The sequence below is a fragment of the Pituophis catenifer genome, unplaced genomic scaffold (assembly GCF_029215685.1).
Source record: "Pituophis catenifer annectens isolate HBS135680 unplaced genomic scaffold, rPitCat1.0.hap2 SCAF_4, whole genome shotgun sequence".
NCBI classification, from domain to species: domain Eukaryota; kingdom Metazoa; phylum Chordata; class Lepidosauria; order Squamata; family Colubridae; genus Pituophis; species Pituophis catenifer.
The window spans coordinates 129,904,386-129,921,334 of record NW_027256884.1 but is presented as its reverse complement, the minus strand read 5'-3'; the positions used below and the strand labels follow the sequence as shown (position 1 = coordinate 129,921,334).

Genomic DNA, 16,949 nt, shown 5'->3' with positions numbered 1-16,949 from the left:
GCTGCCAAGGTTGAAGACCTCTGCCTTAAAGCTTTCCCCTTTCCTGACGACGCATCAAAATTCCTTTTCTCCCATTAGATCTGTGGCCTAAAATGACTTTCCACCCTGAAGAGCCCAAATTTATCAAGACGATCACAGATTTCTCCCAAAGAAAAGAGAGAGGAGGAGAGAGATAGAGGAGGAGAGGGAGAGAGAGGAATGGAAGAAAGGGGAAGGAGAGGAAGAAAGGATAGGGGACAAGAGCAGGAGAGAAGGCGAGAAAGGAGGAAAAGACGGGAGAAGTGGGGGAGAGGAAAGGGAAGTAAGGAAGAGGAGAAGAAGAGGAAGAAAATAGAGGAGGGAGGGAGAGGAAAGAAAGAAGAAGGAGAAGGTTTGTTGTGAAAAGAGAGGGTAGAAGAGCAACCCCAAACGTGATTAAAATGTCTTATTTTTATGCTTTCGTTAGAAAAAATATGTGTATGCATATATATGATCAATTATGGATAAGAGGATGTACATTTACAATATGTGTATAAGAAATCAAATTTAAAAACTTCTTTCAAAATTTCTTTTCTCCCATTAGATCTATGTCCTAAGATGACTTTCCACCCTGATGGGCCCTCACAAGTTCATCAAGACGGTCCTAGATTCTCAAGCGCTGACCAGGCCCTCTTTGGGCAGGAAAATGGCGCCGCCGGGGCCGAGATCCTCAAAGCTCCCTCAGGCAATGAATTCTGGAATGCCAGGGTAGGTGGTGAAGGACCTCTATTTGCTCTCGGGAAATGCCCTTCTGCAGAAGACACGCCGTATGGATTCTTTGACCCAACAAACTCCCCAAAAGCTCCTCCCTCGGGATTCCTCTCCAGGGAGGAAGACTCTGCTCAGTCCCACAGCGAGGAAGAGTACGAGGAGGCCATTGTAGAACCGAGAACGCTGAATGAAATCACCACCGTGACGGACAGAACCAGTCCCTGGTCCAGCTTCGTCTCCGAAACCGAGCAGGAACTAATCCACGAGGCCCAAGGGACGAAGGACGGGGACTATTTACCAAAAGAGAGCGCCATCAGAAGCAGCTCCGTGATCCAAGATGATCCTTTGAGTGTGTCCAGCATCACCGGATCCACCGGAAACAGCCCTTCCAGAGAAGAAGAAGAAGAGGAGGAGGACAACGCTGATGAACCCGAAGCTGGGGGAGAAGAAGAACCTGAGGAAATCCACAAGGTTGATCAAGAAAGATCAACGGAAGTCCAGGGAGGAGGACCCGAAGAAGCGTCATCCGCGCACAGAGGCGGAGGGGACTTCGCGAGACCACGGAGGGTTGCTCCAGAAGCGGTAGAAGGAAGAGAAAACCTGCACAGAGACCCCCAGCCGGAAGAAGGAATGGATGTGAAAGGAGAAGAGGGTCTCCAGCTTTGCTCCACATCGCAGGAGGCCGTGCAACAAACCGAGGCCTACTCTGGAGAAGACGAGGAAGACCTCCCAGAAGAGTTCAACGCGCCCATGATTGCACTGTATCCTTTTTTCCGCCTTATCAACTGCGCGAACCCCCCCCCTCGTCTTTGAATAAATGATGGAGCATCCACGAGGAGGGCTCTTCCTTTTTACTTCTTCTCCGTGGCCCTCGGAGTGGCCACAACTGACTCTTCCTCAACTTGACTTCAACTCGCAGTCGTGGAGGTGAAGTCCGGGAAGGCAACGGTTGAGGAAGGTTGGCCTACTTGAGAGAGTCTCGAGGGGGGTCCTCGGTGCTCTCTGAGCTTGGTTGCTTTCTTGCGAACTACCAACTTCAGAGAACACCAAGGACCCCACAGTCCACCCTCCTCCTTTCTTCCTCCTCCTTTCTTCCTCCTACTCCTCCTCTCCACAAACTCCCCTCCCTTCTAGCACTGATGATGTTACCTAGTGTGGTAATGAAATGTCTGCAAGAAAACCAACAAGCTCAGAAAGCATCAAGGAGCCCATAGTTCTCCTCCTCCTCCTCCCCCCCTCCTCACCACAAACCTTCCCCACCCTTGTAGCATTGATGACATTCCCTAGTTGGGTCATGAAACGTCTGCAAGAAAACCAGGAAGCTCTGAGAGCACCAAGGACCCCTGAGCTACAACTGTTCTCCTTTATTGGTGAGGGAGCTTTTGAACAAGAGCTGCGTTCCTGCCCGGGCCTCCCATTACAGGTAGTCCTCAACTTATGACCAGAGTTGAACTCAAAATTCCCATTGCTAAGTGAGCGTTGCCCCATTTTACAACCTTGCTTGCCGCAATTATTAAGTGACTCGCTGCAGTCGTTAAGCTGGTAACAACACGGTTGTTAAGTGAATCTGGCTTCTTCCCCATCGACTTTGCTTTGTCAGGTCGCCAAAGGGGGTGTGGGGACACTGCAACCATCCTAAAAGTACATGCCAGTTTCCAAGCGTCTGGATTTTGATCACGTGACTGCAAGGTCTCTGCAACGGTCGCAAGTGTGAGAACTGCTCCTAAGTCCCTTTTTTTTTTCAGTGACATCGTAACTTCGAACAGTCACTAAGCGAAAAGTTGTAAGTCAAGAACGACCTATACTTCCGCTTTCTGTTAAAAAAAACAACACACCCACATCCATTAAATGGATTCATTTAATGACCATGGCATTTGTTTAACAACCACAATGTTTCACTTAACGGCCACTGCAGTAAAGGTCGTAAAATCGGGTGCGGTCACATGCTGACACGACTTGTAATTGTGGGCTCAAATATAGTCATAAATCAAAGATCGCCTGTAACTCTTGGGGTTGGCCACTCGTAAAACAGCTGTTGGATGTGAGGCATTTTCTCCTGGCTAAAACCCTTAGCACAGCCTTCCTCGGCTTAGTAGTACCTCCCAGATACGCGGGACTACATTCCCCAGAATTCTTAGCTAGCAAGGACCAAAGACTGGGCCCATGCTCCAGGGCTCAGTAACCGAACCTTTGGCCTGCTGTTTCCAAGAAAAGGAGAACAAGTTTTATTAGTCTGATTTAATGATTACTAATATCCCAGGTCCTCTTTCCAAGACCAGGAGGACATTTCTAAATCCTTGGAGAAAAATCTTGAGTTTTGCAGGCAGGAAGTCCTAAATTCAGCCACCAAAAACTGACCAGGAGAACCAACGATGGGATTACAATTTAATTTAATTTAATTTAATTAGTTCAATTCATATGCCGCCTTTCTCCGAAGACTCAGTAACCTAAACACCACAATTGAGCCAAAAAAAAAAAATTTTTTTTTTCCCTTTCCTAAGATAAGACAGTTGTTCAGTGAGTTCTGGCCTTTCTGGCCTCAGTCGCTAAGCGAATCACGGCAGCTGCTAAGTTAGTCACAGGGTTGTTAAGTGAATCCGGCTTCCCCATTGACTTTGCTTGTCGGAAGATTGCAGAATATGTGACCCCCCCCCCCAGCGACACTGCGACGGTCATAAATACGAGTCAGTTGAATTTTGATCACATGGCCACGGGGATGCTGCAACGGTCGTAAGTGTGAAAAACGGTCATAAGTCACCTTCTTTTCCAGTGCCGTTGTAACTTGGAACAGTCACTCAATGAACTGTTGTAAATTGAGGACTATTTTTTCTGTGCAATTTTCTGTTCTATTTTTTTCTGCTTTTTTCTGTTCTATTTTTTTCTGCCATTATAACTCTGAATGGTCACTAAATGAATGCTTGTAAGTCTATCACTACTTGTAGTCACCATTTGCCTTATCCAGACCCTACATTGAAGGCAGACGTTGTGCTGAAGCCAATTCTAAGCATTTCTCTAAGGCAGTGTTTCTCAACCTTGGAAGCTTGAAGATGGGTGGACTTCAACTCCCAGAATCCCCCAGCCAGCGCTGCTGGCTGGGGGATTCTGGGAGTTGAAGTCCACCCATCTTCAAGCTTCCAAGGTTGAGAAACACTGGGTTAAAAGAACCCACGTCCACCCAGTAAAAGTCAACCTTTCTGTGTCCCTATTGTGGCCTGTACGCGGCCTGTGCAGCTAGTAGCTGATTCAGACAGCGAGGAGGCTGGTGTGGTGCAGCCTGTGCAGCTGGCACTCGAGTCAGACAGTGAGGAGGCTGGAGAAGATGTGGTGCCAGAGGCGGGGATTCAGCCAGGGCCTTCAGAACCTCCAGAAGCTCCCATAAGTGAAGAGGAAGAAGAGGAGGAGCCTCTTCTCGATGCGCGGGCACGCAGAGCTGCCAAAAGGCAGGAGTGGCTCCTCAGAAAGAGGTCTCCTCGAGAGTAAGGCTTGGGACTAATTGGCCACTCCCTTAGCCTATTTAAGGAGGAACACCAACTGAAGCAATTTGCAGAGAACAACTTCGTTCACTCTCCTTCGTGTCTTGATCTTAGTTGTCAGTTTCCTGCAAATTGTTTCTGGGCTTTCTGCCAACCATAGTAAGATTACGATTATTTATTCTTTGGATTCTTGTAGGCTGTTAAGAAAGTTAATTAACAGCCTTTGTTTGAAAAAAGACTGGTTTAATTTAGTAAACTAAGATTTGTACAGACTGTGTGCTGCGTTCTTTGGGGTCCGTAGCTGGGGCAGAACAGAGGGTCTCTAGTCCAATGAATAAAGGCTCTCACCTGGCCCCAGAGCATTCTGGGATTTTCCCAGCCAAGAGACACCGTGGGAAGAAAAAAAAAACTTTCTCACCCAGACCCAAGACAGTGCAGAACTGAACGCCAGGTAGTCCTCGCCATACGACAACAATTGCGCAGTTGTTAAGTGATTCTGGCTTCCCCCTTGACTTTGCTCGTCAAAAGGTCGCAGAGTACATGACCCGGGGACACTGCGACAACCGTCATAAATACGAATCAGTTGCCAAGCCTCTGGATTTTGATCACGTGATCGCGGGGATGCCGCAAGTGTGAAAAAAACAATTAGTTTAGTTTATTGTCATTGCATATGGTACAACGAAATTAAATGCCGTCTTCAGTGTACATTATAACTCTAGAAATAAAAACACAAACACACATCCTTTACATTCTGTATAATTGAAATTGAAAAGTCACTTTTTTTTCCAGTGGCCCTCGTAACTTCACTATAGTTCACTAAAGGAAGCGTCGTAAGTCGAGGACTCTACCTGTGCCCGCCCCAGCTGTTCTGTTCCTTAACTCCGATCCTCAGATCCGAGCCGGTGACGGTGCCCAATTTCTTCCTTCCCCCACAACATCTGGAGGTCTCCATGAGGCTTCTCAGCGCTTCCTCCTCTCCCCTGGCAGCTGCTCATAAAGTAAGTATTATTATGTTTTTTTTTTATTTGTTTTATAACTTACAAGCCATCCAGAGTCCACTTTACATTATAATAGATAAATTATAATAGATAAGGAATAAAATAAACAGGGGAGGGCTGTTTGCATTTAGCTGGGCTGGCTTGAGCTAAATTTTAAATTGATTTTAAATTGGGTTGTTTTAATTACGGCCAAAATATTTAATTATTTTAATACTGTTTTTAAATTTTGTATGCTCTGTTTTTACTTAGGCTGTGCACCGCCCTGAGTCCTATTGGAGAAGGGCGGTATAGAAATTTAATTAAATAAATAAATAAAATAAATTTTCTTCTCTGCCTGGCCTTCAGCCTTGAATAGAGAGAGGAAAAAAATTGCCGTCCTTCTCCAAACCTTTGTAGATTTAATCTCCACCTAAACGGGACCAGGCTTGACTTGGCAAGAGAGTGGATCTCCCAATAATCCACCTGGTCCACCGAGGATCCTATCAGCAGTCCCTTAGCATTTAGCACAGAGGTCTTCAAACGTGGCAGCTTTAAGACTTGTGGACTTCAATTCCCAGAATTCTCCAGCCAGCTGTGCTGGCTGGAGAATTCTGGGAGTTGAAGTCCACAAGTCTTAAAGCTGCCACGTTTGAAGACCTCTGATTTAGCATTTCGGCCATGACACCGGGCAATCCTTGGTAGCACAGTGGTTTAATGCACCGTTATTAACACAGCTGCCTGCAATTTCTGCTGGTTCGAATCTCTCCAAGGCTCAAGGTTGACTCAGCCTTCCATCCTTTCTAAGGTAGGTGAAATGAGGACCCAGTTTGTGGGGGCAATAAGCTGACTTTGTATAAATATACAAAAGAATGAAGGCTATTGCTTAACGCATTGTAAGCCGCCCTGAGTCTCCGGAGAAGGGCGGCATATAAATCAAATTTAAAAAAGAAAAAAATCCTAGAGCCAGAATTTCTTGCAGATGTTTCATGACCTAAGTAGATGACATCGTCAAAGCTAGAAGGGAGTGGGGTGTGTGGAGTGGAGGAGGGGGAGAAGGAGGAAGAGGAGGACCGTGGGGGCGGTCTTTGGTGACCTCTGAACTTGGTTGGTTTTCTTGCAGACATTTCATGGCCCAGTTAGGTAACATCATCAGTCTAAGGGTTTGTGGAGATAAGGAGGAAGAGAACTGTGGGGGTCCTTGGTGCTCCCTGAGTTTGCTGATTTTCTTGCAGACATTTCACGACCCAACTAGGTAACGTTATCAATGCTAGAAGTGGATAGGGTTTGTGGAAGAGGGGAAGAAGTAAGAAGAGGAGGAGGAGGAGGAGGAGGAGGAGGAGGAGGAGGAGGAGGAGGAGGAGGAGGAGGAGGAGGAGGAGGACAAGGACTTGGTGCTCTCTGAGCTTGGAGGTTTTCTTGCAGATGTTTCATGACCTAACTAGATAATATAGTCAGTGCTAGGAGAGAGTGGGGTTTGTAGAGAGGAGGAGGAGGAGGAGGAGGAGGAAATAGAGAAGGAAGTAGAGGAGGAGGAGGAGGAGAACTGTGGGGTCCTTGGTGCTCTCTGAGCCTGGTTGTTTCCTTGGAGACATTTTATTACCCAACTAGGTAACATCACCAGTGCTACAAGGGAGGAGGAAGTGGTGGAAGAGGCGGAGGAAAAGGACTGAGTATCTTGGTGCTCTCTAAGCTTAGTTGTTTTCTTGCAGACATTTCGTTACCCAACTAGGTAACATCATCAGTGCTACAAGGGAGTGACATTTGCTCTCATTTTACCTAAAGTGGCTTGCCCTGTCTTTGTTGGTGGGAGTATTCTTAGTGATTCCTCGATCAGGCTGCTGTTTGTTGCTGTTAGCTGGTTTATCTGAGTTGGTAGTTGCTGGATTGAGCTATTGTTTACTGTTTGTTTACCGTTTTAAAAATAACTAGCTGTTAAAATTCAAGAGAATAGGCTGAAGTGAGTGAGTTGTATTTGGAAGTACAGTGGTACTTTGGTACTCAACTCCTTTGAAACTCGTCGAGTTTGATACTCAATGCATTTTTATGTGAAAACGTTGTCCCGCTACTCATCGTTTCTTTGGTACTCAGTGTGCAAGCTAGAACTTGTCGGTGTCGGCTGCCTTATGACTCACCACATTGTTCATTGTGGAAATAATTTGTTCAGTACTCGTAGTTTTTGGTACTCATCGCACCTCCCGGAACCAATTAGCAATGAATAGCAAGGTACCACTAGGGAGCACGGCCAAGCTAGGATGGCATGTGGAGTTTGCAGAAACTGGGAAGTTAGTATCATAACAGAAATTTATCCCTCCCAGAAAAGGAGAAATGGTGGGAATAAAAAGATATTTGTAAAGGTTAAGAGGTTATATTTTAGGAATGGGACCCAACTGAACTCTTTGCATTGCATTGGTGGAAATGGATTTTACACCCTTTTCTCCTTTGCACAACCCTCCCCAACTGCAGCCTTGATTTGGTTAAAAACTGTTACAAAGAAGGAAGAGGAAAAACGGGAAGCGTCAGAGAGGGCGAGGAAGCCCAGAACCTTCTAGAACTAATCCCTTTCCTCCTTTGAGTTTGGAATTATCTTTCCCAGCAAAGAGAGCGTGTGCTAAAACCCAAGGAGGAATCCTTGTGTCTAAATGATAAATCGAGTGACATTTGGGCTCCAAATCTGTAAGTTTAGAAGCGGGAATCATTATCGGTGCAGAATCACATCCTGTTCTTTCCTCACAGCGCCAAAAATTGGAGGGTTTTTTTTATTATTATTTTTTATAGCCCTTCTCAGAAAGTTCTGCACGCTGACCTCATCAATCCAAGAACACCAGGATCGGTTTCACTGAGGCGAGTGACGTACGGGCTGTCACTTCCACCGGCGTCAAATTTTAAGAGCCACCTCCTGACCTCTGGAAAATCTATAAAGAGCTTTGGCAAAAGAGGGGAACATCTCACCCGAAATAGACCTTTAATGACCCTGAAGGAATGGCCAAGATAAGGGAGCCGTGAACTTCTCTTGACTAAGATCCCTGAGGTTTGCAACAGACAGCAAACTATAAAAGAACAGAAACGTGGGGAAAAATCCTTGACTTAAGACAGGGGTGTCCAGCCTCCGCGACTTTTAAGACTTGTGGACTTCAACTCCCAGAATTCCCCAGCCAGCCATGCAAGGTTGGACACTCCAGATTTAGATCCTGATGGATCCCCTCCTCAGAAAGACTCCACTTTAACATCCATCAACCCAGTCCTTGCAACAAATTATTAAAATATTTAGACAGGGAAGAGGTTGACTCGGAAAGAAATCAGGACTGCCATTCTCCACGATCTCTAAAGACAGAACAGAAAGGAATTCCCCTTTTAAAAAAAAATTAAAATAAGCCTCAAAACTACAATACTGGGTCCCTGGGGGAAAAAAAAACTTTTCCAATGCTGTGAGAAGTATTCCCATCCTTGTCCTGGCTTTTCCCACGGTGCCTTGGAGCACACAGTTTTCTGATGGCAAAGTTGCAGGGAGACGGTAGCATCGCCCTAAAAGCATCGGCATTGCTGACGGAAGGTTTTCGGACTTAAACCTCTAGCATTGGAAGTTGCAAAGGTGAACGAGATGGCCAGTTTCTCAATAGGATGGAGGGATGGATGAATGGGTGGATGGACAGGGAGAGAGAGAAGGAGAAAGAAATAGATAAAGAGTTGAGAGATGAAAAAGATAAATGATGGGTGGATGGATGGATGATATAGACCAGGGGTCTCCAACCTTGGCAAGTTTAAGACTTGTGGACTTCAACTCCCAGAGTTCCTCATCTAGCAAAGCTTTGGGAGTTGAAGTCCACAAGTCTTAAACTTGCCAAGGTTGGAGACCCCTGATATAGATGATAGATGGATGGGTAGGTGGATGATAGATGATAGATAGATAGATGTCAGATGATGATGGATGGATGGATGGATGGATAGATAGATAGATAGATAGATAGATAGATAGATAGATAGATGTCAGATGATGATGGATGGATGGATGGATGGATGGATGGATGGATGGATGGATGTCAGATGATGATGATGATAGATAGATAGATAGATAGATAGATAGATAGATAGATAGATAGATAGATGTCAGATGATGATGGATGGATGGATGGATGTCAGATGATATAGATAGATAGATAGATAGATAGATAGATAGATAGATAGATAGATAGATAGATACATGTCAGATGATGATAGATGGATGGATGGATGGATGGATGGATGGATGGATGGATGGATGGATGGATGTTTGATGATAGATAGATAGATAGATAGATAGATAGATAGATAGATAGATAGATAGATATAGAATACTCTATTGTCACTTTGAATGTACACTAATTGGCATACATTAAAATGAAATTACATTGCATACAGCTCTCAAAGGGTCAGAGAAAGAGGGAGAGAGAGAGAGAGAGAGAGAGAGAGAGAGAGAGAGAGAGAGAGAGATATGCCAGAAACCAGGCCGCTCAAACAAGCGATGCCCCATCCATCCATGGGATGCAGGAAGCACATGAAACCACGTTCCCTCCGGTCCGTGTAAAAAATCTTCTCTCCATGGAACCGGTGCCTGGTGCCCAAAATGTTGGCGGCCAGTGAGCTAACGGGTTCTCCATGAGGACCAGAAAGTTGAGGCAGCGCACCAGATCCTTCCCAGCTCATCTGCGATCCCTTGTGGTGGAAGTGGCCCAACCTGAAGGGGCTCGATCAGCAGAGGGAAGTCTGAGGGAAACCTTCCGTCCACCTGGCTGCCTTTTCCCAACCGGCCTCAAGCTTTGCTGACTCAAGCTGTACAGAGGCGAACCGCAGCCGGTGGCAGACGGAGGAGTTTTCGGCTACGACAGCAACAAAACACCCGCCTGCAGGATAGCTGGAGGGGAGCCAGCTGCCCTCTTTTGCCAGCCTCTTAAGACGCTTTAAGCAGCCCTGTCGGCATTGAAGGGATCTCGGGCTTAAGTGTGAATAAGCGTGTATAAATAGGAGGGCCGACACCCGATCCGTGTGTCATTTGTGTTTGAACTTTCAGCGACTGGAAAGTTACAGCGTTTGAGGGCCGAAAACCACCCTGAACAGGTCCCAAAGGTGGGGGGGGGGGTTGTTTTTCAAGAAGCAACTGGACTTTCTGTTTTTTTTTTCCTTTGAAGACATTTCGCTCCTCATCCAAGGAGATTCTTCAGCTCTGCAAGGAATATCAATCCTTCCCTTCCCCAGAGCTGAAGAAGCTCCTTGGATGAGAAGTGAAACGTCTTCAAAGAAAAAAACAGAAAGTCCATTTGTTTCTTGGGGAAAAAAAAAACCCCACTTTTGGGACAACCATGACCTGGATGACGGAGAACCTCCAGAGACACCTGAACACAGCTCACCTGAGTGGCCTCGGTCTGCTTCCTTCGGGCATCTAGAATGGCTTGGTCTCCCAACAGCAGGGGCTGGGACGTTGGGGTTACAGGTAGTCCTCGACCTACGACCCCAATTGAGCCCCAAATTTCTGTCACTAAGTGAGAGACGGCTGTTAAGTGAATTTCAGCCCGTTTTAGGACCTTTCCTGCCACAGTTCTTAAGCGAATCGGTGCACCCTGTTAAGTCACAGGGTCGTTAAGCGAATCTGGCTTCCCCCCTCCCCCCTTGATTTTGCTTGTCAGAAGGTCGCAAAAGAGGATCGCGTGACCTCTGGATACGGCGACCGTCATAAATATGAGTCAGTTTCCAAGCGCCTGAATTTCGATCCCCGTGACCATGGGGGTGCATGGGGCAAGGGACGTAAGTGTGAAAAACGATCATAAGTCACTTTTTTCAGGTTTGTTGTAACTTCGAACGGTCACTAAGTGGACGGTTGTAAGTCGAGGACTGCCTGTATTTGGTTATGAGAGCCAGTTTCGTGTGGTGGTTAAGATGTTGGCCTAGACACCAGGAGGCTGTGAGTTCTAGTCCCGCCTGAGGGATGAAAGCTGGCTGGGTGACTTTGTGCCAATCACTAGGAGATGGTGAGTTCTAGTCCCACCATAGACATGAAATCCAGCTGAACCAGTCCTTCTTTCTCAGCCCAACCGACCTCACAGGGTGGTCGTTGTGGGGAATACAGGAGGAGGAAGGAGTATGTACGTTCTCCACTTTGAGTTATTTATAAAGTAATAAAGGCAGGATAAAAATCAAATAAATTAATTAATTTCATCTATCTGATATCTATTTATCATCTATCTATATGTGTCTATCTACCTACTGTGTTTCCCCGAAAATAAGACCCTGTCTTATATTTTTTTTAACCCCGAAATAAGTGCTTGGCCTTATTTTCGGGGAGGGTCTTATTATTTTGGGGCGCGTGGAGCGAGATGGGGCTCCTCTTGCCGTCTTACCTGATTTCCAGCTCTGCGTTTAAATATTTTCGGAGAGGGCTTATTTTTGGGGGGAGGCTTATTTTAGCACATGCACTCAAATACCTGATTGGTCATTTTTTTTTTTTTTTTTTTTGATTTATATGCCGCCCTTCTCCAGAGACTCAGGGCGGCTTACAATGCGCTAAGCAATAGCCTTCATACTTTTGTATATTTTATCTAAAGTCAGCTTATTGCCCCCACAAACTGGGTCCTCATTTCACCTACCTTAGAAAGGATGGAAGGCTGAGTCAACCTTGAGCCTGGGGAGATTCGAACCTGCAGTAATTGCAGGCAGCTGGTCTTAATAACAGGGTGCTTTAGACCACTGTAATACCAAGGCTATTATCAGGGGAGGTCTTATTTTCCGGGAAACAGGGTACCTACTCAATCATCAATCATCTCTATCCATCGATCAACTTATCTATCATCTATCATTTATGTCTTTAACTTTCTATTTTATCTAATCTCTACCTTCTCAATTATCTCTATCCAACAATCAACCTATTTTTCTATCTATCTATCCATCTATCTATCTATCCATCTATCATCCATCTATCTATCTATCATCTATCTATTTATCTATCTATCATCCCTATCTATTCATCTATCATCCATGTATCTATCTATCTGTCTATCTATCATCTATCTATCTATCATCTCTATCTGTCCATCTATCATCCATGTATCTATCTATCTGTCTATCTATCATCTATCTATCTATCATCTCTATCTGTCCATCTATCATCCATGTATCTATCTATCTGTCTGTCTATCATCTATCTATCTATCATCTCTGTCCATCTATCATCCATGTATCTATCTATCATCTATCTATCATCTATCTATCTATCATCTCTGTCCATCTATCATCCATGTATCTATCTATCATCTATCATCTATCTATCTGTCATCTCTATCTATCCATCTATCATCCATGTATCTATCTATCATCCCTATCTATTCATCTATCATCCATGTATATATCATCTATCTATCTATCATCTATCTATCTATCTATCTATCTATCATCTCTATCTATCCATCTATCTATCTGTCATCTCTATCTATTCATCTATCATCCATGTATATATCATCTATCTATCTATCATCTATCTATCTATCTATCTATCATCTCTTATCTATCCATCTATCTATCTGTCATCCCTATCTATTCATCTATCATCCATGTATATATCATCTATCTATCTATCTATCTATCTATCTATCTATCTATCTATCAATCAATCAATCAATCAATCTATCTCTATTATCTCTCTCTCCATATATATGTATGTATGTATGTATGTATGTATGTATGTTTATCTGATATTTTTAAGCCCCAGCCTTCCTCCCTGGCACACATATTTTGATGACCCTGGGATTGAGATCCAGCCGTTTGCAAAAAAAGAAAAATTGTGCCTGTGGTGCTAGAACTGAGAGGAGGCGAAAGTGCAGCTGAGTGTATTATTAGCGTCTGAGTTTATTGCTTGGATAAGCTGAACTCAGCCGAGAACGGCCCCTTTTCTAGAGGCCAGCCCCCCTTCCTAGAGTTTCAGGGTGCAGGTGGGAGCGAGGAAAAACAGGCCCCCTCAGTAGGTGAAAGGTGGGAGGGCCATTAATAGCTTGTGACCAGCTGGCTGGCTGGGCTGCCCTTTTGCAAAAGGGAGCTTTATTCCCAACCAGGGTTTAATATTGCAGAACAGAGTTTAATGGCCACCCCACCCACCGCTGTGCTTTCTCTTGGCTCGCTTCCCTTCCTTTCCCCAAAGTTCAAGGCTGCTATTTAAAAAAAAAACACACACACACACACACACACACAGGCCAGGATCCTTCATCAGCAAAATTCAAACCTGTGATGGAAAAAAAGAGCATTTCCCCCTGTGTAAAGAATGCAGTTTTAAAAACCGTGTTTGCAGAGCAGTGGGAGGGGGTTAAAAGTGTTGGAAGGATGCTAGTCTGTTGGCAGGAGGTTGGCCTGTTGTGATTCTCGGCGATCCGGCTCACTCGCCCCAAGGGGGACCCTCCTTTCTACAATACCTTTAACCCCCCCCTTACGACGGTAATTGAGCCTGAAATTTCTGCTACTAAACAAAACAGTCCTTAAGTGAGTTTTGCCCCTGCAGTTGTTAAGTCAGTACAGTTGTTTAAGTGAATCCGTCTTCCCCGGATTGTCAGAAAGCCGGTAAAGGGGATCACGTCACACACACACACACACACACACACCCCGGGGACACCAAAACAGTCATAAGTACACGCCAGTTGCCAAGCCAAAGTCTGAATTTTGATCTCGTCGCCACGGGGATACAACAACGGTCGTACTTGTGAAAAACGGTCATAAGTCAGGTTTTTTTCAACGACTTTGCAAGGCGTGGACTTCAAAATTCCAGACTTCTCCCGCAAAACTTTGGATCTTTCTTTCCTAAGGCAAGAGATTCGCGCTATATTTCCATTAAATTTCATTCACTTAAGACAGAGGTCTTCAAACTTGGCCGCTTTAAGACTTGTGGACTTCAACTCCCAGAATTCTCCAGCCTGGCTGGAGAATTCTGGGAGTTGAAGTCCACAAGTCTTAAAGCGGCCAAGTTTGAAGACCTCTGATTTAAGGATTAGCCCCCTTCTCTGCCGTATCGAATTATTTTTGCATTTTGTTTCTGTCTTAACAGGGTATCAACCTTTCCACCCGATTTGAGGGTGGGGGACATAGAACCGCGGAGTTTTAACCGTCTGTGTATTAATGGAGGGAGATTGCAAAAGCTTCCTGGTTCAGGCTCACCTTTGTCCTCACCTGTCTGGGGAGCCCAAGGCAGGCGGACGGACGGGTTTGACTTTCCCGCCCAGCTTCTCCTTCTTGCAGCATCGCGTGAAGGGCTCCCTGGTCATCTGAGGATCCCAAGGGGACAGGCATTTTTCTTCCCAGCAATCACAGCTCCAAAAATCTATTAAAAACTGGTTGGATTCTGCTGCAGAGCCCCGAGGACAGGAAGCACAGTTTTCTTTCGCCATCTAAATTCTCTCTGTCCATCCATCCATCCATCCCTACCATATCTATCATCTGTCTTTCTCCACACAATATCCATCCATTCATGTCTGTCTGCCTGTCTATCTTACCTACCACCTCTATCTCCTATTTATCTCTTTATCTTTTCTGCGTCTATCAATCCATCATCTATCTCTGTTCTTCTCATCTATCCATCCATCCATCACTAAATCATCTGTCTCTCTCTGCACTCAATAGGCAGCCAGCCAGCCTTCTCTTTCCCCTCTCTCTCTCTCTCTTTATCTATCTGTCAATCAGTCTACCTTTCTATCTATCCATCCATTTATCTATCCACCCACCCACCTATCCATCCATTCATCCATCCATCATCTATCTATCTATCTATCTATCCATCCACCCACGTATCCATCCATTTATCCATCCATCCATCCATCCATCCATCTATATTTATCCATCCACCCACCTATCCATCTTTCCATCCATCCTTCCATCCATCTATCATCTATCCATCCACCCATCTATCCATCCATTTATCCATCCATCCATCTATATTTATCCATCCATCCACCTATCCATCCATCCTTCCATCCATCCATCCATCCATCTATCTATCTATCATCTATCCATCCACCCACCTATCCATCCATTCATCCATCCATCCATCCTTCCATCCATCCATCCATCCATCCATCTATCTATCTATCATCTATCCATCCACCCACCTATCCATCCATTCATCCATCCATCCATCTATATTTATCCATCCTTCCATCCATCCTTCCATCTATCTATCTATCCATCCATCTATCTATCTATCTATCTATCTATCTATCTATCTATCTAATTTATATGACATCCATCTATTTTGCAAAATGACTTTGGGGGTTTCGGAATCTCCCAGCAAATCAATTGTTCCCTAAAAGGAATTCGTGTTCCTGAACTTTTAATTTCTTGTTTGTTAGTTTTGTCTATGCACCGAACTTAGCAACTGCCCATCTCACTCCCAGAGCAACGTCTGGAGACACCGTGGAAATTTGGTTTTTTTTGAGATGATTTCTGTATAAGAGCAACAAAGAAGCTCTTGAGAGCCATTTTCCTTTCTTTCTGTTTCAGGCTGGAGAAGACCGAAATGAGGTGCCGGGAATTCCTCACCGAAGGCCCAAGCCAAGCCCGATGCCTCTTCAGCTGCCCGAAGAGGAAATGAAAAGAATCGCTCGGATTTTTTCCACGCAGTTCTCCGAAAAAGCATAAAGCCAGCAGGACTGAGTCCATTTCATCAAACTTCCAGCAAAGGCTGTGACCTCGGCCTTCTCAATGCCACCGACCCCAAATGCAGAGAGGGAGGGTCACATCAGCGCAAGATCCCTCTGCTGGACCCCGAGACTCACCTGTCCCCCCCCCCAGCCCTTCTTTCTGAAACAGCACCTAATAAACCAGCATTTTGTTCTCCTTGAAGAACGTAGAGCCAAGATAATGAACGTTGGCATCCCCTGCATCAGTCATCCGAAAGGCAATTTTGGGTTTGGAGTGGGCACCACCAGGACAAACTATTGTTCTCCAGGCTGCATCCTTTCCTCACCGCCTTCTTTTCAGCATCATGTGCCTCCTGGCCTGAGTGTTGGCATGGGAACTGCAAAGATGCCCCTCTGGGCAAAATGACACCCAAGATACTAAGGGCCCTCCCCAAGGTCCCTGGCATGGCTGTGGGGAGGGCCCTTAGTATCTACCCCTCTTCCTTCCACCCCCTCATAGTAGAGAAATCCAGATTATTCTTTCTTTTTTTCTTTCTTCCTTCCTTTCTCTCTCTCTCTCTCTCTCTTTCTTTTTCTTTCTCCTCTCTTTGTTTTTCTCTTTCTCCTTTTCTTTCTTTCTCTTTGTCTCTCTATTTCTTCTTTTTTCTTTCGCTTTCTTTCTCTCTTCTTTCTTTTTTTCCTTCCTTCTCTCTTTCCCTCCCTCCCTCCTGTTTTTCCTCAAATATCAGTGCCACTTTGAAGAGATTCTACCTGCCAGCCAAAACTGATTAATTGTCACCTTAGTGATAGGGGGAAAAAGCGCATTGCAGCAACAGAATTATCTTTTTTTTCCAATCTCCACCTTTTGGCTCCATGTCTTTTTTCTTTTTTTTTCTTTTTTTGAGCATTGGAGAGGAACAGATTCGTTCCAAAGAGTTGGATCTCCAAAAAGTTGCACTCTGGCTACCTCGGATCCGTAAAGGCACTCTTCCCTCCCTCCCTTCCTCTCTCTTTAAAAATCCACCCTGGATCTCTCGTTTACCTTTTCGTTTCTTTCCATTTGTCTCCCATGGGAAAAAATAATAATCCTTTCTGGATTCTTTGCCCGAAGGAATTTGGAAGTGAACACCTGAGCCTGGATTAAAAAGGGC

General features: G+C 45.1%; 1 protein-coding gene across 1 annotated transcript in view; it reads left to right on the top strand.

Annotated features, from left to right (window-relative positions):
• C2CD3 (C2 domain containing 3 centriole elongation regulator) overlaps positions 1-16,220 on the top strand; it is an 80,129-nt gene extending 63,909 nt beyond the window's left edge. The window contains exons 31-33 of the mRNA XM_070944109.1: positions 563-1,490; positions 5,095-5,200; positions 15,680-16,220. Of these exons, the coding sequence (XP_070800210.1) occupies positions 563-1,490; positions 5,095-5,200; positions 15,680-15,817 (1,172 nt within the window). The 3' untranslated portion in view covers positions 15,818-16,220. The remainder of the gene's footprint in view (positions 1-562; positions 1,491-5,094; positions 5,201-15,679) is intronic.
• Positions 16,221-16,949: the final 729 nt, after the last annotated feature.